Raw genomic sequence first — 24,297 nt, forward strand, 5'->3', positions numbered from 1 at the left:
GTAAGCTGAAGATGTTTATGTATGTAAATACAGGCTAATGGCAATTTCTGCTGTCATAAACAAAAGGTGCTAGGAAAAAAAAAAAAGTAATAAAAAAAGACCACTAAATGACCTACACAAAACCTCAGCTCAGGATTTGTTTTGTTTAGCATGTAGAAGACTCTAGGGAGAGCTTACAGCAGCCTTCTAACGCCTGAAGTGGCCTACAAAAAGGCTAGAGAGGGGCTTTTCACAAGGGCATGTAGGACTAGGACAAGGGGAAATGGCTTTAAACTGAAGAGGGAAGATTTAGATTAGACATTAGAAAGAAGCTCTTTACTTTGAGGATGGTGAGACATGGGGACAGGCTGCCTAAGAAACTGTGGCTGCCCCATCCCTGGCAGTGTTCAAGGCCAGGTGGGATGGGGCTTTGAACAACCTGGTCTAGTGGAAAGTGTCCCTGCCCGTGGCAGGGGGGTTGGAACTAGATGAGCTTTAAGGTTCTCTCCAGCCCTAACTGTTCTATGATTCTATGATCTGACCGTACAGTCCAGTATTTGGAGCAACTTTTATACTACGTATGGTCTGTAATACCAAATACCGTGTTTCAGCGACCGTGAGGCTCTGTGAGTTCACTTCACAAGAAGTCAGACGGGAAATACCAGCAGCTACCTGGGACCGGAGGAGAAAACACCGGCCACAGCACGACAGGGTCGCACACCACCTAAAGTTCCCGGTACAAAAGCTGCGACACCCCCTTCCCCCAGCACTACCGATCCACGGCGGAATAAACCCTCTTCGCAGCGCCGGCGTGTGGTCATGACGTTCGGCTCCCTCCGCAGAACCCTCCCCGCCGCGCTGCCGTCACTTCCTGCAGCTGGTCTGGGCCGCGCTGCCGGCCCCAGCACCTTCTGCGGCCTCCAGCGCTGTGTGGAGCCGTACGGGGCAGTGGTACCGCTGGGGGCTGGGGCCGTCGCCCTTAGCCCCCGCCAGGTGGTAGGTGCGGCGGGGTTCGCGGGGGGCTGGGGTGCGCGCGGCGGGCACACGGCGTGGCCTCGGCTAGGAGCACCGGCGTTTTAGGGGACTGGGGTCGGCTTTGCCAGTCGGTACGGCATTGCGGGGGCTCGCAGTGTTCCTGCCGTGCTCGGGAGTGCTTACGCCGCTTCGGTGATGCGGGTTTCTGCATCTGCCTCTGCTCTGAGCTGGTTTCGTTTCTGCGTTTCCAAAATCGTGCCGTTGGTACGGTGATAGTTGCTTAAGTTGCGGTTTTACAAGGTATTACAAGGTAGTACATACCCGGGCTTGCTTTCTTCCTTAGACCCCATCGCCCATTCTTAAAGCCGTGCAGCTTTACAAAAATAAGATGTCTGGGGAGACCTTCGAGCAGCCTTCCAGTGCCTAAAGGGGCTACAAGAAAGCTAGAGAGAGGCTTCTTACAAGGGCATGTAGGAATAGGACAAGGGGGAATGGCTTTAAACTGACAGAGGGAAGGTTTAGCTTAGACATTAGGAAAAAGCTCTTTACTTTGAGGGTGGTGAGACACTGGCACAGGTTGCCCAGAGAAGCTGTGGCTGCCCCATTCCTGACAGTGTTCAAGGCCAGGTTGGACAGGGCTTTGAACAACCTGGTCTAATGGAAAGTGTCCCTGCCCATGGCAGGGGAGTTTGAATTAGATGATCTTTAAGGTCTCTTTCAATCCTAACTATTCTCTGACTGTATGAAATGTCTGCCCAGGATGTCAGGATTTACACTGTGGTTTCTGATGCTGATGTCAGAGCTGCTAAATGCCCTCTTGTTTCTGGATTACTAAATGTGTATCCTCATCAGCAGAGGGTTAGTGGGCTTATACCTTGATGCAGAATTGTGTATAATGCGTGCTTGTTTTGTGTGCTGTTTTCCATCCCTACAGCATTATAAAATGACCTTGCCCTTCATCGTGAAGTTCTGTAGGCCTATGGCCTACAGAAGGCCTATGGCCAAAGGGAAACTTTCTAACAAAGTTAGGTTAAGTGATGTCAATGTTCTGAGATAAAAGGGAACTTGAGAAGTTTCTTATCTTGAAAAAAACCCCACCGCAAAACCTACAACTTGTTCGTCGTTTGTATAGATTTCTGTCACTGTTATTAGTTGCCTTAACTGCATTAAAAAACTAATTTTGATGGGAACATATGGCATATAGAAGTCTCACTGTGGTTTACACTTATGGCCAAGGATGGTCATGTGTATATGTGCCTTCCCCATCAAATGGTGATTTGAGGCTATTCCAGTTCCTTTTCCAGAAATGTGCTGTTGATAGCTGGTGAGGTTGTTCCCTGTTGTCTGTGCCACCAGCAGTGCCTGGCTACTACCAGGCTGTGGTACTTGGGGCATGGAGGCTGGGTCTTCTCCTTCAATGCTGCTGTTGGGATGCCCCAACATGAATGTAATGTGGAGGGTTTGTGCCCCTGTTTGCTTTGTATCCATCTGAGGACAACTGGCGCAGAGTGGAAGTATTTTCTCACCTGTACAGCTTGTAGAAGAAGGCATGCTGAGATCTGAGAAATGCTGTCCTGAGCAGAATGTCTCTTCAGCTCACCCTGGAGAGCTGCAGGTCCTTACCTTGCCTCAGGCTGTACTGTTATGAGTCCTTTGTGGCAGAGATTCGCTTGCTGTTTTGCAGTGTGAAGATTTTGCAGCTTCTCATGTAAAAGGAAAGGAAGAGTCAAAAATGCCCTGTTACCTTCTCCTGGACAGGGTATCTGTGACAACCAGCAGTGGAGGGTTAAAAGGGCACGTAAATAAGCTGAATTGGATTTTTTTTTTTGATTTTTTTTTATTTCCTCTCTTAAATAATATCTGTAAGAAAGAAATCAACATAATTTGAACAATTTCAGTGGTGAAAGGTCACTGTTAGAAGTAAATCAGTTGCCTATGCCAAGTCAAGAAGTTTTAATTTTAAAATTGCCCATATAGCATTAATTTTACCTTCAGATTACTGCTTACCCTAAGAATCAGTAAATGACTTTACAATTAAAGATTTTCTAACAATATTACATTATACCTTTTCCCCTGTGTGTGCAGATCTTCTAAGTACTGTATCCTCTCTTGTATATGGCAGATCCCATCAGTGACAGTTGCGTATAGAAGACTAAGTGCAACAAACACTCATGCAAAATTAAGCAGATGGATCCCAACTGCCATTTACTGCAGATCTCTTTATATTGCTCTGTGAAGTATTTAGCTGTAATTTACTCGCGTTTTAAGGTAGGAGGCCCAATATGCTGGTATAATAAAACTGTGAAATTGGATGGCATGCTTACCTGCATGCATAGTTAATCTAAACTACCACAATAGGCCTGCATTATGATATATTTAACTGTCATGAGCATGAACATATTCCATCTGTAGCCCCACTGAAATGAATCAGACTATCTACAGAATACTACTTGAGGAAGCTAAAGACAACAAAATCTTCCATAGCTCTGTTTAAACAGGAACACATATGCTGAAAGTTGGAGAGAAGTTAGGTCACACTACAGAATTTAGAGTGCTGGTGGATGATTGGCACCGCTCTGTTCCTGTGTGTCCCCTTCCTCCTTTGTGGTGGATTCCATTTTATCTTGTTTCAGTTAGTTTTCATGATAGAGGTTTTGATTTTGTCTTTATGGTGACACCACATTAGGTATAGTTCTCCTGGAATTTCACACAGCTTTGGTAGTGAAGGACTGTTCAAAACCATAAAAACTCCTGGTGGCTCTACTGCTGTCTTAAAAGCCTGTTCCCATGGCAGTGCATGCTGGCTTATTTTTTTGTTTGTTTCTTTTTTCCCTTTATTTTTTTTTTCTTACCTTTAGTTTCTAGTAATAACTGTCTCCAATCTTGTAATATTTGGAAGTCCATTTTTAGAGGTGAACCATTTCAGAAATGCTTTTGTCACTCAAGCATTTTGGTCCCACTGATTTTATTAATTTCTTTTTTTAATTATTTTTTATTTTTGCTGATACAAAAGATTCTGTCCAGATTTTCAAAGGTAATAGAGTACCTAAAAATGCAGGCATCAGCTAGGATTTTCCATAGCTTGAATATAGTAAGGTATTTGTCTCCTGCTAATTTTAGTACATTGAAAACTCGAGAAGTTGTCCCATATAAATGCTATCCTCTTCTCCAGGTTCCTAAGTGTGTTTGAAGTTGAACTCTGTTTTCAAAAGTGACTCGGGAACAAAGTTTCTAGGTGGCATTTTATTTACCTTCCCCTAATTTTCCAGATGTGTTATTTTAAAAAGTAGATGTGACTCACTGTTTGCTTAAACAAATGAGAAAAGCCCGTAGTGTAAACATAGTTGCTACCAATGCAGCCCTAGCTGGAAGTGATCTGCAAAGGCCAAGATAATGCTTCTCTTGATCCCAGTATAGCAGTGAATAGGATTTGTTATGATAAGAAGCTAATAAGACATTAGCAAAAGTAGCTGTGCCTTGATTCGTAATATCACTACTCTGCATTATTCTAGGAATGTACATTGGGGCTTTAAATGTGATTTATAGGCTTTTAATTAAATAAGCCTCTCAGAATTCCTTATTGGAAATGCAGGGTTAGTTCTAAGAACTTGCATTAACTGAGAAATAATTGAATAAAGGTTAACATGGGATAAGCTGTCCATTTTGCAGAAGATGTGGCTCTAAATGTTGCATCAGTTGTAGTTAGCAAAGGAAACATGAGAAATAGCTCAAGGTCATTCAACAAGACCATGTCAAAGAGCCCTTGGGTCTTGACTGTGAACAGGAAGGTATGCTCAAGTTGATTCCCACTCATCCACTTTTGTTGACTTACTTGAGAAAAGTTAACTGTAGAATATCTTTCCTCAGGAAGGAGTAATTGAGGGATGATGTGTATGTGGGTATGCATTTTATATGTACCTATATATAATAAATCTGTTTTTAAATATTTGGGTTCATTTTCATTTTAAGTCATTGTTGGCTTATACATGTAAATCTTTGTACATCAGTACATCATTGGCAAGTTCTTATAATGCTTGGTAAGTTCTGGAGTCTGAGCTTGACCTTGGGCTGCCAAAAGAGGATGTGGCTAACAAGTGTATGCCTCTCATTCCCATTAACACAGCTTTATGTGCTGTGTAGGTTGTATGTCATATCTTATGGTCATGGAGCAGTGAGGTGTGTGTGCTGTTGGTTGAGTACTATGGGTGGTTAGTACCCCAGGAGGGTGCCATGGGGTACTAACAACTACATTTTGGATTCAGTTCACTTACACATGTATCTTTTAATCTGTCCTTGCTTGTTTGGGATGCTGCTGTTCCTGTGGGATAAAGTTTTATAAACTGACTTCATCCTGTTTGGCATTGTGAAAAGTCATAAGGTAGAGGCAATGAAGTTTCAGAGTTTGTCCCCGGGATGGTCAATCTTCCTGTTAGCTCTGCTTATTTCAGCATTTGTGTGTCTCTGGTCTAGATCTGAAGACGACTCCTCATCCTTCAGAAGTTGCATGCCCACAGTCTTCCTGGCCAATGATTCTTCTACAGCAAGCAGGACTTCTTCCTCATTCTGAGAAGCCTTCATCTCTTCCTATGTCAGTGGCTACAAGGCCAAAAGCCACCTCACCATTGTCCCCACCAAAATCTCTTGGACTGGGGCCTTCCTTTCATCACACACAAGAAGAAGAGCTTGCAAAGGTGGTGGAACAGGACCCTATACTGGAGGAACTATGTAAGCCTCTGTGCTGTAAGCTTTGCAATGTCAGTCTGAATTCAGCACAACAAGCCCAGGCTCATTACCAGGTAAGGAGAGTAGCAGAAGGCACAGCTTTCAGGGCTGCTGCATCTGCAGCTTGTGTAGACATACCTGTGCCACCATGTTCACTGCCAGTAGCATTGCTGTGGTAGCACAGAGCTAAGCATGGGCTAATACACAAGGATGAACCCCCTTCAAAAGGGTTTTAGTGTAAGGTGACTGCACGCCAGCAGCAGCATTTGAATTAGCTCACCTGGAGCTACCTCTACACCATTTAATGCACTAAGGCTGCTCTGTAGACATGTCTTCACCCTATTTGAATTTGCTGGTCATCCAGATGTGCTGCAGTGATTTTATTTAAGATGTCATCACTGGAGCATTTTGCAAAAACTTTGTCCACAGAAACAGAGAAGTAGTACCAAGATGGCATGGGTGAAAAAGCAGACACTGATGTTTCCTTTGTTTTATGCAACTCATTTTTCACCTCTTCCAATAAACTTGAACTTCTCATTCCACAGACATGATTTTGTAGGGCCTGAACAGATGTTTTCTGCTGGATCCAGCTGTTCACTAGGAAGGGGGGCTGCTGCCAGATGTTTATTACCATCTCCTTGCAGAGATTATGCACACCACTGATGTGGTGGGGCCATTTATGCAAACACTGTCATCAGCTGGGTCAGCTCAGATCAAATAGATTTTGTTCAAGCTGATCTGGTTGATTTGTCTGAAATAGGTTGGGAACTATTTGCCTATACTTCTTTGCCGAGAGACTGAATATGTCATTATATTGCAGTACCCCTTTTTACTAGTACCCTCTCTGCCTAGTGCTATATTTGTGTGAGATATGGTTTCCTTCTCTACCAGTGAATCCAAAAGAGTGGTTGTCCATATCCTTAGGACACCAGACCTGGATCTCAGATTTGCTGTTGGCCCTAAAAAAGTGGTATCCTGCTAGTGAAGGTGTAGGATGAGTTAGTGTTACACTAATTTCTAGAGTGTGTCTGCCATGAGGGGGGACAGAAGTGCATTTATTCTACATAACTTGCATTTATGCATATGCCTTACTATGTATCCACACTGCATATAACACAGTCTCATGGAGCTCTGTCAGGACACCTAAAAGAACTACAGTGTATGTTTTCCAAGAAAAAATGAAATATGAAATAGGGTTTTTTTACATTCAATCTCATGTTTTAACTCATACGTGCACTGTCATGAAGAATTGTATGTGTTCAGGCTAAAACTGTGCAAAGCAATGTTTCATGTTTAAAATGTGAAGTCCTGGGTTTATGTGAAATGGAAACACATTATGAACTAATTGTAACCTTACTGATTTGGAAAAATTAGTTGAAAATGAGGCCAAATCATGCTGGGTGATTAGCATTTGGGAGAAAGGGGGGAATTCCAGCATCTCTCAAGTTCAGAGTTGTTTTCTGAGTGATAACTTCTTTACCTGAGTTGCCATTTTCATGGCCATTTTCTTATTTTGGTCTTTGGATCCTTTTTCTTTCAGTGTAAGATGCTATTATTAGAACAGTGATTAATCTGGGTTCTCGTTCCAGGGTAAAAACCACAGTAAGAAACTCCGAAATTACTATGCTGCTAATAGCTGTCCGGCATCTGCCAGAATGAGTAATTTGGTTGAGCCTGCCCCACCTCAGATTGTCTCCCTTCCAACTCAGGTAAGGCATGAGAGGGTGATTGAGATCGTGCTGCTTACTTGTCACCTAACCCCCAGTAAGGATAACTAGATCTCATGTTCTGAGGGTTACCGCAGGACTTGGGATGTGTTGATGGCACAGGAGGATGGAAACATCCTGTTGAGAGCTGTTTGCTTTCCTTTGAAGATGCAGGCATTGATCTGCTGTCGCAGCAGAATATTGGACTTAAAATATTCTAGTTCTGCGTGGCAAATACATTGATTCCTAGGTAAGTCTGATGTGCTGCTGAGTATGGTTAAGGGCAGATATAAAACAGCATTGTTGGAGCTGGGTTTGGACAGGAAGGTGTGGCATCTGCTCTGCACAATCATCCCTTCACTTCATGAGGGAAGCCTGCATGGAAAAGTGCTTAGGTGCTCCTACACCCATTGCCCATGGCTGTTGGCTAATTCCTCTTATGTTGTTCCTTTTGAGGTGATTGTTCCTGTGTGTAGGATAAAAGATTGTTCTTTCAGTGATCCAGATTAATTCTGTCTTGGGCACATTAGAGGCAAAAGAGATGATTTTTGCTTTCTTCTTCTAGAAGCTTGGCTGCAGAGATCAAAGCTGCACCTGTTGTTTCCCAAAGCATAAGCCACTTTTGTCTGTAGAAAAGCAAAGAGCATCTTCTGTGGCAGATAAACATGTTGTTGGAGCTGCCAGAGGGAGAATTGGTTCCATGTAAATGGACATGGTCTAGTGTGAGGTGTCCTTACCCATGGCAGGGTGGTTGGAACTAGGTGATCCTAAGGTTCTTTCTAACCCTAACCATTCAGAACTCACAGAACTTAACTGGGATAACAAGAAGTCCACATGGGATGTGGGTTCTGTACCTGCCAGGGTATCTGATGTGGGTTTTGGTGGAGGAAATCGTCCATGGCAATAAAAGGACTGCTCTGGGACTACATGAGCATTCATGTAACATGGAAGTCAGAATTGTGTGTTTGTATCTATAAGCTTAAACAGTATCAAAGGAGATGTGAAAAAACTCGACTTGGCAGATGCTGCAATGACATGGCTGTATGAATCACTGCTGCTGTACTGTTCAGAAAGCACTTTTTTCTGGATGATACACATTGAGGAGACATGGTTGCTGTCCCAATCAGCATGTGGTCTGACTAGACGCAAGATATTCTTCATATGGCAGGAGCTACCAATGTGAGGTTGGGTTCTTCCTCTGAAGTCTTGATCCAGGTGCCCTCCTACCTGAAGGGTAAGGATCAGAGGTTTGATGTGTCTGCTATTGTTTTGTTGGGGTTTTTTTATCTCTTCATGTGGTCAGGGAGCTGTGTAGGGACAGAATACTGCACAGAGATTAGGTACACTGTAAATAGGAGAGAGAAGCACCTTTACGTTTTGGTGAGTCTTCCTTAGTGTGAATGTTACTGTTCATCAGTTCTCAGCAATCAGGAGTAGAGGAAATAAATCATTGCTGTGGAGTAAACAAGCCTCTGTAGCTATGGCAGAGGTACAGGGTGTTTGTTCAGAGTGCTTTCCTCCCCGTATGAGGCTAGGGATTTGCCTAGATGTTGATTTTGCAGATTCTCCTGGAGGCTGAGGCAGGGGAAATAAAGTTCTTGTAAGAACACTTTAGGGAGTACTTGAGAGTGCCCTAATCCATATGTTCTAATTCCAGCTCTCTTGCTGCCTGATGATGATACTGATCTCAGTTCCTGTGATTCAGATATTTCAACAATTTAACCGTCTTGTGTTTCATATGCTCTCTTTCCCTTTGCTGCTAGATGGGATCCAGTAAACCAGGTGGCCGAGTGATCTTGGCCACAGAGAATGATTACTGCAAGCTTTGTGATGCCTCGTTTAGTTCTCCAGCTGTGGCACAGGCTCACTACCAAGGGAAAAATCATGCCAAGAGGCTGCGTCTTGCAGAAGCACAGAATAACTCATTCTCGTAGGTATTGTTCAACTTCACGCTCAGGCTGTGAAAGCATGTGGCAGTGTCTCTGGCATATTTTTTATTTCTCAGAAAACTGAATTGCAGCTGTTCATTTGTTTAATCTTCAGGGATGCGTCAGAACTAGGCAAACGAAGGGCAAGGAAAGAAGGGAATGAATATAAAATGATGCAGAACAGAAGAAATATGTATACGGTTCAAAACAACACAGGTAACTGAGTTGCATCTGTTCTATAGTTGGAATAATAATGAATAATAAGCAGTCTTGTTTTTCTTCTTTGCTGAGGTCTGTTTTAGCAAAGACAGGTTGTGAAAGGAGCTGGTCCTAGCTCTGCTTATCCTTCATGTCTGCATGTGTTTTCCCAGCTGCTGGAGTTGCTTTGTTTTGTCAGCCTGCTTGTTGGTTCATTTTCTTAGTCTGTATGTATGTAATTTACCATCTGCCTATCTCTAAGGCCGCTGGAAGTGGTAAAAACTTTCGTGCTTTATTTTCTTGGCAAGTGGCCAGGTACTTTAACTCCTGCTGTAGCACATCAACCTGTACTTGCACTCCCATGATTGGAATGAGAAAGCATATTAGCCTCCCTCCAGGACCATCTGTTCCTAGAGTGGAGTCCTTCTTCAGGGATTAGAGATTAACTTTGCCTCTTTACTATGATTTAAAGCGTGTTTTATAGTGTCCAGCCCAGCATCTTTTTTATTTTGTGTTATAAACACATATTAGTTGAAATCCTGATTCCTTGTGAAGCCTGGTTTAATTGTGTCATTCTAATCACTGTCATGTGGAAAAGATAAATCTTCTAAAGTTCTATTAAATATTATTTTGTGACAATTTTAAACTGAGGCAATTTAATCAAAAGATTGTTCTAATTCTGGAATGGGAAGGTTAAGAAATAAAGAACCGATTCATCACTTAAATTGTTTCTAATTTTCAAATTCCTACTGATTCTTAATAAGACTGAGGCACTAAGCCCACTCTACTGCTTTAGAAAATACCAGCAAGTACTGCTCCCTGGTGTCCTACATCCCTGTAAATCTGGATCTCGGTGGTAAAGTCATAGGAAAATAAAGTTCAGGCTCAGTTGAGGATGCTAATCTTTGACTGCTTTTTAATAGTTTGTTGGGTTTAGAAGTTGTCACTGAGCTGCCACAAGCTTTTCTTTCTTATAGATAAAACAGACTTTCCTGTTGACTCCTCAGGTCCCTACTTCAATCCCCGCTCACGCCAGAGGATTCCTCGGGATCTGGCCATGTGTGTCACCCCCAGTGGCCAGTTCTACTGCTCCATGTGCAACGCCGGGGCCAGCGAGGAGATGGAGTTCAGACAGCACTTAGAAAGCAAACAGCATAAAAGCAAGGTGTCCGAACAGCGATATAGGAGTGAGATGGAGAACTTAGGCTATGTACAATGATGCGCTACCCTTGGTAGTAGTTTGCAAATAGAGCAGCTTGTCTCTTGCCTGCTGTTTGCCACATGCCCTGCTTTGTGCTCCATTTGATAGGAGTATGCTCTCGAGCTGTACATGTAACACCTGCAAACTTAATGGTATGGTTAGATTTTTTTTCTATCATAGTTGGCAGGATGACGCTGTGCAGGACATGAGTGTTTTTGATGTTTGTTTGCTAATTATCTAAGGCTCTTCATTGTATTGAGTGGCGGGGAGGACTTTGCTCCCCAGCCTTCTGCATGAATATGCAAAGCCCAGAAGTGCTGGGAACTTCTGTGGTTCTACCACACAGGTGGACCATGTGCAAAGCCTACTCCCCTGTTCACATACCAGAGAGCAGTGCTCCAGAATGCCTCCCTAAAGCAGACTGAATCGCTGGCAGCTTGTAAAAGAGGGGCAGGAATGGGGCCTGTGAATGAATGAATTAGGTGGTGTACTTGCCCACAGATTGCTGCTTGTGGCTCCCATTAGCAGCCCAGAGTAAATTCTTTCCACATCATTGTAGAAAAGCTGTGTTAGACATTGGAGAGTCTTGCCTCTTACCGCTTCTTCTGTGATGCAGATTTCATTCTGAACATCTGACATTGGATATCAGCTGATTAGCCCGATTCAGAAATACTCTATTCTACCAGTTAACAGTGAAAAAAGATTCTTAATGTTGTTGACTGGTCACCTTAATACACCATGGCTGTAGCTCATCTCCCTGAATAGAGTATGTGGGGATCTCAGTGGCTCAAGTGAATTGGAAAGCAAACCTGCTCAGGTGATATGTGCTCTGCTCTGATTCTGCCTTAGACTGAGTAGGGTTGAGAATAGGTTGAAAGGAGCTGTCAGCTGTAATTTTTTTGCAAGTGTTGGTCTCCGGCCCACAGCTCTATTGCTCAGGGGAGCAGGGCTGCCTGGACCCTGGGGAGCAGATACTGATGTGTCTCACTTTCATGTCATTCCCTGGACAAAGCCCAGTAGGTGTTACAGAGGAGAGCTGAAATACTCCTTTGCACTAGAGCTACCAATATTGGATGAATTTTTTCCCCTCTATCTTTTCCCATCTCAGGATGGGTTTTAATTCCATTCCTTGATGTAAACTTCACTGTCTTAGGGACCATCAAAAATCTAAAGTTAGGTAGAATGTAAACGTCAGGGGTGATGATTGTTTGCGTAACAGCTTTTTGGCCATACAGAAGTATTCATGAAATTTGTTAAGCAACTTCTTTAAGGATAGACAAGCCCAAAGGTGTGTCTGCTTTTATTTTCCTTAGCGAAAGTAGAAAGGGGATAAGGAACAGAAGTAGAGCTGACATTTATTTTTCTGCTTATTTGGGTGGACGTGAGGAGCTGTGCTTGGAATCCATTTCACAATGTTTCTAAAAGATTGACTTCAGTGGCAAGTGCAGAATGTAGGTAACCCCTGTTGGACCTGATTCACCACTGTGCTGCTATAGCTGTACGCTGGTAAAGCTTCATTGACTTCAGTGGCAGGTGCACAGCAGGGGTAAATGGAGCATCATGGCTTGTCTCTCGTTCCTCTTTAGGCATTACATTGAATTAAATGCAGCTCCATTGGTTTCAGTAGCATTTTACCAGGGATAAATTCTACCTACTTTGTAATGGTGAAGGTAGCTCCCCACCACCTTTTTTTTTTTTCCCTTTTTGCCATTCTGATCCTGCCTCTTACATTGCAGGAGGACTTTCTGCTTGCCTTAAAAAAATGAAAAATGAATAAACTAACCAAAAATCCAGATAGTTTTTATTCATCTTCCTAATTCACCTCAGAAAAGTTTGTTGCACTTGGCTGCTCCTCAGACATTGAGTATTGTTATCTTTAGCTACCTGAGAGCATCAGGTACACCTTAACCTTAGCATCAGGTACAACCTTAATGCAGTCTTCCTAAATCCAGTCAAAGTGAGCTCTTGCATAGTGGACAAAAACAACCCCCTGCATGATTCCATGGTGATTGTTGCCCTGCAGATACAGGCATAGCAATGGGCGTCTTCTTGGCTGGGATTCCCTCCCCTCCTTTGTGCAAAGCCCAAGGGTTTGTGCACTGGAACACATTAGAAGGTAGGAGGACAAGTGCCCAAGTTGCAAAGCACTAATTAAGCAGTTTTGACAGCCTGTAAGTCTGTTTCTTCTGTGCTTTCCTGCTCCTGGCTCATCCTCTGTGCAGCCTTGAAGAACATTCCCCTTGCAAAAATCTCTCATCAGCTTTTTCCCCTCATCTTTTGCAGTCAAACAGGGGCTCTGGTTTTCTCTTTGTGTTCTGCCTTTTGTTTTGACAGTCTGACACCACTGTACAGGGACAGAGGGAATTGGATGAGCCTTACCACACTCTGCTTCACCAGAGTGATCCCTGCATTATGGTTAAACATCCCCCTTGCTGCAAATTACAGCGTGGCATTTCCCACAGGCTGCAATTAGTAGCAGAACAACAACACTGTGAAATATGAGCTGGAAGAGCTGTAGGTACTAATGTTGACAAGCTTGTTGCTAGGGCCAGGAAGGCATTTCTGCTTGCTTTCGTGTGTCCCAAAAATCAGCTGCTCACCACTGTGCTTTGGCTGCTGCCCCTGCTCCCAGCCCAGTGATCTGCTCCTCATTTGGCATTTCCAGTGACTGACAGAGGTGTCAAAACTCAGATTGCTCTGCATGCTGTTGCCTCCTAGAAACAACTGTTGCAAACCTGCCACAACATGCCAGTGCTAGTGCATTTGGGATGGTGTGCAAATGAGGTGTGAAGTCCTGCAGGCTCCTCTCTGCATGGGGCCACATCTGGTTTTGAGAAATGGCTTGAGTCAACCCTGAACAGAGAGGTCTGTATCTGCTTTTGTTCAAGGGAGTGCAACAAGTGAATGTCATCATCCTGAGAATTTCAAAGTGGTGGGTTGTATAACAGGCTTAAAGCAGATAGCGTGACTCAAATGACAAGTGTAGGACAGGTTCCTACATGGGAGGAAAGATATTTCTTGCTGGGGGAAGCAGCTGAGACTCACTTTGCCCCAGAACTCCATTGCAGCCTTTCCCTGCAAGTGACCAAAGCTTTCCTTTCCCTCTTCAGCATTGCTTAACAGTTTGTGATCTTCCTACTCTCCCTCTAGCATAGAAAATTGTTGACTGCAGAGAGAAAATACCCAACTTCAGTAATATCTTTAGGGTTCAGGACAATCCAAACTCCTACTGTCAGATGGAGAAACTGAGGGGATCCTGACTTCTTTGTTTGTTTGTTGGTTTTTTTTTGTTTTGTTTTGTTTTGTGAAATGCAAAGCTGTTCTCTAAATCAGTGTTCAAAACACATATTGAAAACATGTCCTGACCAAACCCTATTTGACATAGATGGGCTGGGGACAATACTGTACAGCTGTAGTACCATTTTCCCCAATTAATCTTTTTTCATGTTAAACAAAGTACCAAACCCAAGAAACAGGACTTTTGTGAAGCTGTCACATTGGCCAGTAGGTTAATGACCGTTGCTGCTAGAAACAAAATATAAATCATTGTGTTCATATTTATTTTACTGTGCTGACCACTAATAGATTTGTTAATATTTAAGGCATTATTCTGTAGGTTGTTTTTGTTTAAATGGAAAACTCAATATCGCACTTTGCTTTTGGATCAGAACTGGTATTTATTGTATTTGTGAAAGTGTTTTCCCTCCCACATATGTATTGTTTTCTTTCCCTTAATGCAAAAAAACCCCTCAGACAACAAAACCCACCCCAAAACAAATTAATTAAAACCCCAAATCCAGTCAGTGGGTCTTCTTTGTTTCTTTTCATACCAAACAAACTGGGAATTTCCTTGCAACTCTCTCTTAAATGTCCATTTCTTTTTATTTTCCCCCCTCCCGTTCCTTTGATATGGGATGACATTTTTAGACGCATAGGAAATTCATACCACATTTAAGCATTTGTTTTAAGGCGAGGAAGTAAACTATGTGGAATCCATATATTTGTGAGGAGTTTGAAAGTGATACTATTTTGTTTGTATTAAGCATTAGCTGTTATTTTGCATTCTGCAGTAATAGTAAATGTGCTATAATCTTGCCCAACACTGGTCAATTTTTGGCTTTCTGCTTTCTTCATGTACATCAAAATGAACCCTGAAAACTTCTGTGGAGTTGCTTAGGATGGTCATCAGTGTAACTAAGTGCAGATTTTTTTCTGTAAAGCTGCTTGCCTTTTCTAGATGCTCATTATAGGGCATTAGAAGGGAAAGCTATTGCTGTAAGCACAGGTTCATATTTTAGCTTACTAATGCATGATGTCCTTTTGCTATGTTATTTAAGTAATATGCACTGTATCCAGTGGGAATCTTGCCCAGGTCAGGCGTAAATGAAATACCGTAGGTAAATATATTATGTTGGCTAGTGCCAGGCAAGGTACATGGCTAAAATTTGTCTTTTACTTCTATGTTTGGGTTACAACACTCTTAAGGTTTTGCTTTTTGAGGAATGTGTATTTGGTTACGTAAGGATTTGGTCTTGTTCCATCTGAAATAATTTAAAGTGCATTGACTTCAGTTGAGTAGGAGCAAGCCTTGAAACCCTTCAGGAATTTCATACTGATGTTGTTTTCTCATATATGTGTTTTTTGGTTTGTGGTATGTTTTTTAAAATTTTACAGCCATATATACAAAGTTGCTCTGGATGAGATGGCTTAGCTCCTGTTATTTTGAGCTGATCTGGCTTCTTTGCCTCATGCGTAAAGCTGGAAGTGAAAATAAAATCTACTTTGAAATAAATGTGGTCAAACAATAGTTCTGGGAACCTCTCCTTTAAAAAGTTTATCACGACTAAAATCATGTGGTTTATGTGAAGTATCTGCAGGTAAAGGCTGGACTGTGGATTTTAAGAAACAAAATCAGTTTTTCAGTTTGTGTTTTGCAGGGGAAAAATTACTTGATTTAATTTCCTTCTGCATCTGTCCAGTGACATTTGCAAGTGCTTTGAACATGTTTCATCTAGAGCCTTCTTGTCAGGTTGGTTTTGTACATTTGTCCTTATTTTCTTTATATTGTATTGATCCCTGTGACGGAGGTTGCTTTTTATTTTTGTTTTTCTTCTTCAGTATATAATAAATCATCTTGCTGTTATCATTGTACAGCCTTAGTGTTTGGTATTGATACTGCTTTTGGTATGGCTGGACTAGGCATGACTAAACTTATTTTATCCTAGCATTGAGTGTGATTACATGAATAATGTGTTTTAATACACTGATAAAGGAGTGTTGTCCAGTGTAGAATTTGTTACCCTGGAGGGGGGTCAGTGTATTTTCGGCTGTTACTGAAAGACAGATGAGTTCTCCCTCTGAGCTGTCTTGGCTTCAGGAGGGGTTGGGAGTGCTTGGCATCTGATGGGATGGGAACCAAAAGATACAGAAAGGGCTCTGTTTCTGCTGCTCTTTCCTCTTGAGTAGACATCACAAGCTCTGCAACAGCCCCAGGCTGAACCACGGACTTACTTTCAACTCTAGCTGTAAAAAGGTGGCGACAAGCTGAGCTCGATACTTGTATTTGTACATTTTTTACCAGTGTGCTTTTCCACTCTTTCATTACTTGAGGGCTCCAGAGGAGAGTGTGCTTATGCAACATAAATGACTTTCCAAACAGAAAGGACATTCTGAACTGGACCCTTAAAACAGCAGAATCTGGGGTATGTTGTGTTCAACTCAGGTAAGAGAAAAATGTTTCTTTTACTTGCTGCTGCAGCCATGCTGTTAGTGCAGTGAGCTGCTGACCTCGAGGGCAGCATCCTGGTGGCACAGGTAAGACGTTCAGAGTGTGCTGTTGAGGCACAGCTTTGTGTGTATAAGCAACTTTGAAGAGGGATTTGTTCCTGTGCTCGCCAGTCCTCTGTTATTCAGTACATCAGACCATTACAGAGAATAATGACGCTGTGATGGAGTTATTCTGATTTACCTTTTGGATGGGCTGAGAGCTGCCTTAGTGCTGCTTCTGTGCTAACAATAAAATGAAGGAGGCTTTGTGTTCTCATGTATAGTAGAGTTGTCAAAGCCTGTAAGTGCAGCCCTTTGTTGTCTTATGCCCATGCAGATAGTTACTTTCAGTCATCCTAGGAACCAGAGAGGAGCAAACCTATACAGAGCACTGTTTCCTTGTTGCTGGATGTTAAAACACTGCCTTTTTTAATATTTACATGTAGTAATTGTATTCTATATTAATTCTATAGCAGTTTGGTACAGCCAAACCATAGTATCATACAGAGATACCTGGGCAACCTAATGCAGAGTCACAGGCATTTATTAAATTAGGCAGCAAATAAAATAGTATGAAAAATAGATTAAAATCTAAGACTAATTGTGTTATTTGAAAGCACAGACAGTCCTCTTGCTTCTTCTCTTACCCTCATGTCTAAGGATCTCACTTAATTTTCTTTCAACATTTTACAACTGAGGAAGTAAAGTTTGGGGAGAAAGTATGTGATTTGCCCAGAAAGTCCATGGCTCGAAAGGAAGATTGAACCCAAGGCCTCTCAATACCAAGCTGCTGACCCTGCTGTATCTCCATTGTCATGGTTTAAGCCCAGGCCGTAAATTAGAACCATGCAGTCTACTTCCCCCCCCACCTTTCTTCCCTCCGCTTCTGGAGGGACAGGGAGAATCGAAAGAATGCGACTCCCACGGGTTGAGATAAGAACAGTCCAGTAACTAAGGTATAACACAAACCACTGCTGCTACCACTAATAATAATAATGATAAAGGAAATAACAAGGGAAGAGAATACAACACCTCACCACCCGCCGACCGATACCAATACCTTGCCCCCCATCCCTCAGCGTTCCAGCCCTTCTGGGCACTCTCAGTTCTACCTCCTGGGCATGACGTGCTGTAGTATGGAATACCTCTTTGGCTAGTTTGGGTCAGGTGTCCTGTCCCTGCTTCCTCCCGGCTTCCCCTCCTCCCTGGCAGAGCATGAGACTCACAAAGTCCTTGGTCAGGGTAAACATTCTGACCAGCAACTGAAAACATCGGCTTTATCAGTATTATTCCCAGGCCGAAAGTCAAAACCACAGCACTGCACCAGCTACTAAGAAGGAGAAAAAATGACTGCTACTGCTAAACCAGGACATCTGTTTAGCCTCCCTGTTTACAGGCTGATGAAAATGGCTGGATTTCATAAACCATTTGATTAATAATTGTTGGATTTTCATTGTTTATATAATGACTTTACAATGCATTAGGAAATGGACTTTAGCACATGATTTAAAAGGAGGGAAATTTGGCAGAGAGATCTCTCAATATTGCTTCTGCTGTTAAATCTTAGTGAAGAGGTGGAAAAAACAACAGCTTTTAGGAGGAGGATTGTAGCGGGTGCATGTTTGTGAAGTGCAGGTTCCGGAGGCTCTTCTGTATCTATTTATGACCACTTCACATAAATTCTCTTAATTCCTACTTCTAGTTCTCCTAAAGCGTTTGAATGCTGCTTGTCTGTTTTGGAATAGTATTGAGCTGCTGTAACAGATAATACCTTGAATTCGTTGGCCTAATCCTTCAATGGATGACATTTCCAATTGGCTTTCTTCCATTGCTTCACTTCTCTACCTGCATGAAACAAGAGCAGATCTATTTAAAGTCGGTGGAATTACACACGTGTAAAGAGAGATAGGAAGAATACTGTGTATTACATGGAACTAGAGAGTGTCTTTGGCAGGTGTTTGCTGTACATATAAAGATGTTAAAAAAAGTATTAATCTGTGCCTTGTTTCTTCATCCCAACTTACAAAGAGAAAGAACCATGAAAGAGCAAGGTATAAGGTTCTAAGAAATGAGCATAGTTTAATAATATGCTGCGTTTGTTGCATCTCTGGAATTTTTTGTAGGAGTGCGGTGTTTACCTGAAAAAGGCAGACTACATGTTTAACTAAATGCAATGAGACCAACAGTCTGAAAAACACGGAGTCTGAGTATTACCCTGGGTTTTAAAAGATGATTTGTAGTAAAAAAAAAAAAAAAAAAGAATGCGAAGTCAAATAGCAAAATCCCTGTCCACCAGAAGAGATGAAGACATAGGGGTTAACACCTAATGTTTTGAGGAGTCTGTAAAGAACACTTCGCACTTAAGGGACTTGATAAACAACAGCATGATGGCAAAAATCTTTGGTTGTGGTGTCAAGAGAGCTCGTTAGCCGAGATGTCATTTATGACAATGGCTTGGTTTTGCTGTGTGTGAACTTGTATAGGTGGGGATTGTATAAGGAAAGAGTGGAAGCTCCTGCTTGAGGCAGGGCTGGCTGTTATCTCAGTAGCCTTGAGGGGTTCATCCTTCTCCCCTCTGACCTACCACATTTGTGTGTGCATGCATGTGAAGCAGTCCCTTAAAGGACTCTTCCTTCTTGGTATTACCCACTATTTATAAGAGATTCCTTTCCAGTAGCTCCTTAATGCAGCTATCTCTAATACTTCTGCAGTATCTCGGCAGCAGCATGTTTGGCTTAATTAGGAAATGGCCAACTACTGAATTCTTTGGGAGTCTTAGACAAGTAGCTTCTGTTTGTAAAAGCTGGTGAGCACCTGCTACTTGTGTAACAGTGATACTGTGAGGATGTTTGGATTAGCAGGTCCAAATTCAGACAGAGGAACAATGCAATTAATCTCCAGGATATCACATTGATTTATGTCAGGTGGGATTATGGGCTGTTTGTTGTACATTCTGCTGGTCTGCCTTGTAGCTAGCACCAAAGTGCCCAGACATTAGAGCTGGATGTTTCTCACACCTCCTCTTATGACTGGTCTCAGTGACTGTGTCTTCGAGGTTCTGTTTTTCACTACTCTATTTTTGGTTTAGCTTGTCACAGTCACAGAAGTGTAATTAATAGGACAGCTTTTAATAAAGGTTTGTTTACTTGTGTGAAGCACAGATTTTTCTTGCATAAAGTCCAAGTAATTTCTAATGAATATTATTGAAAAATACAAAGAAAAGTGGTAACAGAAAAATATCAATAAAAATAAGGCAGATGTTTCAAGGTTGTGGTGACCCCAGGCACAAAAAACTGGGGAGTTAGAAATGGAAGGCAGCAGTGGATAGTATCAGTCTGCTTTTTGCCTATCCCACAGTCCCAAGACACATGCCAGATGTTCAGCCTTGAAATAATGTCTGATAAATCTGAGCTGTGATGCTGACTATTTGTATTAGCCTTCCTTGATCTACTGCAGTCCTGACCCACAGGCAGGATGCAGAAAGCTCAGGGATCATCACATGTGGCTTAGCACACTGTGTCTTCCATGCGCTGTCTTCCCACAAAGGGAAAATGCAGCAGAGCTGGGTTAAGCCCTTGTCCTTAGGGTGAGTTGTGTGTTAGCCTGATACCAGCACAGAAGACATGACAATTTTTAAAACATAAGCTGTAGACACATACCTGAAGCTTTGAAGGAAGCATTGGAGGTTGAGGGTGAAGAGAGTATGAAGAGACGCTCTAGAAGTTCAGGGTGGATGTGAATGCATGGAGCAGTATCTCTCTTAAAAGGTTTCTCGGTAGAGGGACAGTCACATCACCCTGGAGTCCTTTCATGCGTTGCCTACTGTCTAATATGTGGAACAGATTTCTGAAGACACATTGTTCATCTAGATTAGCATTGATCCTCATGCAGCTTCTCACTGCTGCCAAGAAATGCAAGTATGGGTCAGAGCACAGCTATATGTATATATGTGCTGGGTACATATTAGGACATAATAAGCTTCCAAGGGAGTTCTTAATTTGGGTACAGACTATGTATGCTAATTATATGGTGACAGTCTTGACAATTAGCATGCATACTTTTAACTTGCATTTCTGATTGCAGTAACAAAGCCAGTGTTGCCGCCTTCTCTCACTAACTTCAAAGGCATTGTCTTGATTTAAGAAATGGTGTCCTAAAGCTGTTATGAAAAAGTGGAGCTGTGTTACTGTGACTGTCAGGCTGCTCACTTAACAGACTGCATGGTAAATGGATGAGCAGCCAAGCTCTCTGAAACAGTTCATGAGAGGTTTGAAGTTACAAAAATGCCAGCCAGCATTTATTGTCATTGGCATACAACTTAATATTCCCATAACGAATACAGTCCGGGCGTTCCAAATCCGAGCATGCTTCCCTAAAATGTCAGAACCCAAAGATACATGGTTCAGATCACAGGCTGTAATACTTAAAGAGAATATAATGTATGTGTCCCAGAGGGAAAAGTAATAATCAGTGGAAGAAATGAGAATAGAAAGAGAGAGAAAATTTGAGGTTCCCTTGGGTGATTCTGCCAAGCCTTGAACACGGGTCTGGCACAGGTCATGGGTTACATTTAAAAACATTTAGCACCTTAATCTGCTATCTGCTTGGGTGTTTTCATAAATCCCAGCAGACATTTTAAATCTCTGGAGCATTTTGCAAATCTGATTGCAAGTTGTCTTTGAAAACAAGGCTTAAACCCCCAAGAAGTTAGTCTTTTACAAATTTTAACCCTACAAGGAGTCATTAGCATGTGGTTGTGCAACTGCAGAGAGTGCAGCCTTTAAGCCTAGCTAGAGCTATAGAAGACAACCCCCTGCACATAGCTGAGGTTGCCTGAACTGCCTATATCAAAACTAAAGACTACAGACCCCTGTCTCTCCTAGGTTGCACTACTGGTTTCCAGTGTCAAGCTACATTCTATATAGAAACCCATCATCTCAATGCTGCAGTGCCACAAATGATAAATATTTGAATGTCTTCTTGGAGGCTGATTGAGGTCACCCTGTGCTCGGCAGGTGCTGCTGAAGATGATCTAGGTTTCCTCCAGAAGGAAATGAAGCTGTGTCACATCATGCAGGAGCATCACTTATGCGTGGCATTTGGGATAAACCTTCATGTTTTACAATTATAGTGTCAGATAGCTGGCAGCAGTTTTGCCAGACAAATACCACGTGCCTTTCCCAGAAGGATTCAATCTTTAATATTGTTTTCATGCTGGAGACATTTCCAATTTCTGTGTATTAGAAATTACTTATCTATGTTGGAAGTGCTGCCTTTAACCCAGTACTGCTGGTGCCATCTACAGCACTATGGAAAAATCATGGCTGCAGCATTTTGTTTCCATGGAGTTGCTGTTTGATCAAAGAAAACTGTCAAATTTTGCTGCAGATTTCTGCAAAATCTCAAAAATTCAGCATTTGAAGGGCTAAATGTGTGTTAGCTCTTCATCCACTTGGTGTGCTTTGAGGCTGTTTCCGAATAGTTTCCCTTCTACACCTTTAAGCATGAAAATCTATTGCTGAGATTGCAGAAAATGGTGAAAGTCAAGTGATGCACCTGGAAAGTCCGTGGAAGAAAAAATGAAATGGAAGCTGTGAGATGCTAGGGTTGCCCTGGTCCAGAGCCAAGCTGAGGATGGGTACATCCACTTAGCTTCACTCCTCTTTTTTAGTACCTTTATGTTACTACCTTTTTTAAAATCGAATCACCACCTGCAGTGGAGGTTCTTGTTATGAAGCTAAACTGGTAATAAAATGTAGTATTTATTGTGCTGTTCATTTGCAGCACAAGTACAAAGCCAGGTGCCCTGAGTCCAGTCAGATTTCCACATAGACAGCAAGAGGCCAGTCTTAATCAGCATCGACATGCCCAGACTTCCTTCAGCACGGAGACTAGGGAGCAGCTTTTGCTCCATCTTCACCTATCTGAGCCACTCTTCTTTCTTTAATGGAACCTTGGTGAAGCTGTGACATTTCTGTGTCACAGGGGAATCTTGCCTGTCCCTCTGGGGAAAGAGCAAGTGGGGGGTGACTGGATTCATTCATAAGGATATAAATAACATACAAGATGTCATGCATGAGCGGCAAATCTGACTCTGCCAAATGTTCATGTAAATGCAGTGATGCACTTGATCCATTTTCTAAGGACTTTTACTGGGCAGTTCAGGCATTTTTCTGATTAATTTTATGGGGAAGAGAAGACAAGTGAGCAATCATGTTGTGAGATCACAAGTCTCCCTCCTGAAATGGTCTAACAACCATTTAATCTTTATTCCTTGGAGGAATAGCTTTACTAACTGAAAAAATCGAGAACAGTAGAGGACTGAGAGGACTCAGTTTTGAAGAAAATGTGTCACAGTAATTCGTAATTACAAAATAACTCAGTTAGTATCCACCTCCCTGGGCTGTGTTTCTTGCCACCTAAATTCTGGTCCAGCAGCTTTGATGCGGGCTGTGATATGCTGCTTTGTAAGCACCAATCACCTCACGCCTGTTGCAGATTCAGCTCGTGGTTTCCACACAGGCTACTGTGTGGCTACCACAAAATCAAGACTGAAATTTTCTAAAGCCTTTAAAAGCTACCTGTTTTCATGTGGTTGAGCCTTCTGGGTGCAGAAATCCCATCAGTCTTCAGCCAGGTAGAGACTCTGAAGTCCTTGCTGCATCTGGAGTGGTGGTTGCGGAAGTGGCTGGTACCTCGCAGTGGCTTTTATGGGTGCCTGGAGCTACCAAGATGCAGTTGCCCCTAGAAAGATGTGTGCGGGGTGCCTGTCCCCACATCCATACACCAATGTCAGTCTGCCCTGACAGCTGTACTGCCTAACCAAGCCGGCTCGGCTGCAGCTCAGGCAAGCTTTCTTATGCTGTGCTCACACCTCCTGATGGCACTGCAGACATACTTTTAGGAATCCCAAACCATTCCCTTCTTAGACCCATAATTCAAGCTCTTATTTAATATTGCCCCATTTTCAGAGGATTTAAGAAAGGTGGCAGTGTTTTATTGGTATTGGTTTGTTGTTCTGAAGCAGGCAAAGTGATGGTGTTTTATTTTGATTTCAACAGCACACCCATTCGGATTTGAGAGGTGGCAATATCCCCTGGAAACAGAAGAGGGCAGCTCTTTTTTGACAAATGGAGAGTGCATTGACTGTTTTTGAGAATGAAACAGCAGTCGCTCACATCCAGACGAAAGGGCTGTTGGTTTTTTTCATGAATGAATAAAAATAGCACAGTATTCCAGGGCCTGTGCTAGTGTAATTAGTGTATAAAATAGCTGGACCTCCATCACCTTCCACAGAGTCCCTGGGTTTTGACTGGTAAAATTCGATTCCTTGCAATTTTATTGCAATGTAATTAAAAAGTAACCAAAGGAATTCAGAATTCAGTCTTCAGAGATGCTTAGCATCAGACGGAATAAAAAGCATTCGGCAGCTCACTGGATTAATAGCCAGTTTCTTTGTTTACTGCCTAAACAGAAAAAGATAATTGCTGTGAATTGTCACCCTGTGCGTGTGGAAAAAACGTGGAAAAATCAGATTTAGTAAAACGTCATTGAACCCTCTGAATGTATGTTTTTTTAACTGAAAGATGTTTTTCGATTTGTATTTAACAACAAATGCATAAATTCCAAAACAAAACATCCTTCTGGAGTGAAATCTTCCTTTGTAATCCAAAATAAGGCATTTGTGACTTCTTAATTTTTCAAGCTTCAGTTTCCAATGAAAACAACTACACATGTTCCACAGGAGTTTACCGTGAGGTTAAGTCCATCTGAATTCTTATTTCCTGGCAAATATTTATCTGAAAACCTTGCTCTAGTGAGC

General features: G+C 42.3%; 1 protein-coding gene across 5 annotated transcripts; it reads left to right on the forward strand.

Annotated features, from left to right (window-relative positions):
• Positions 1 to 772: 772 nt before the first annotated feature.
• ZMAT3 (zinc finger matrin-type 3) lies at positions 773 to 24,026 on the forward strand. 5 transcript variants are annotated; one of them, XM_080624183.1, is made up of 7 exons: positions 773 to 979; positions 5,425 to 5,750; positions 7,266 to 7,385; positions 9,146 to 9,312; positions 9,426 to 9,526; positions 10,516 to 10,673; positions 23,537 to 24,026. In XM_080624183.1, exons 1-7 carry the CDS (start codon positions 799 to 801, stop codon positions 23,600 to 23,602), a joined length of 1,119 nt encoding a protein of 372 aa, XP_080480309.1. In that variant the 5' UTR covers positions 773 to 798; the 3' UTR covers positions 23,603 to 24,026. The 5 variants fall into 5 exon arrangements, with proteins under 5 accessions (XP_080480309.1, XP_080480308.1, XP_080480310.1 ...); XM_080624185.1 differs by having other exon boundaries at positions 856 to 975; positions 10,486 to 10,673; XM_080624182.1 differs by lacking the exon at positions 23,537 to 24,026 and having other exon boundaries at positions 10,486 to 15,860.
• The last annotated feature ends 271 nt before the right edge of the window (positions 24,027 to 24,297 follow it).

This window comes from Psittacula echo, assembly GCF_963264785.1.
Source record: "Psittacula echo genome assembly, chromosome: 7".
Classification (NCBI taxonomy): Eukaryota; Metazoa; Chordata; class Aves; order Psittaciformes; family Psittacidae; genus Psittacula; species Psittacula echo.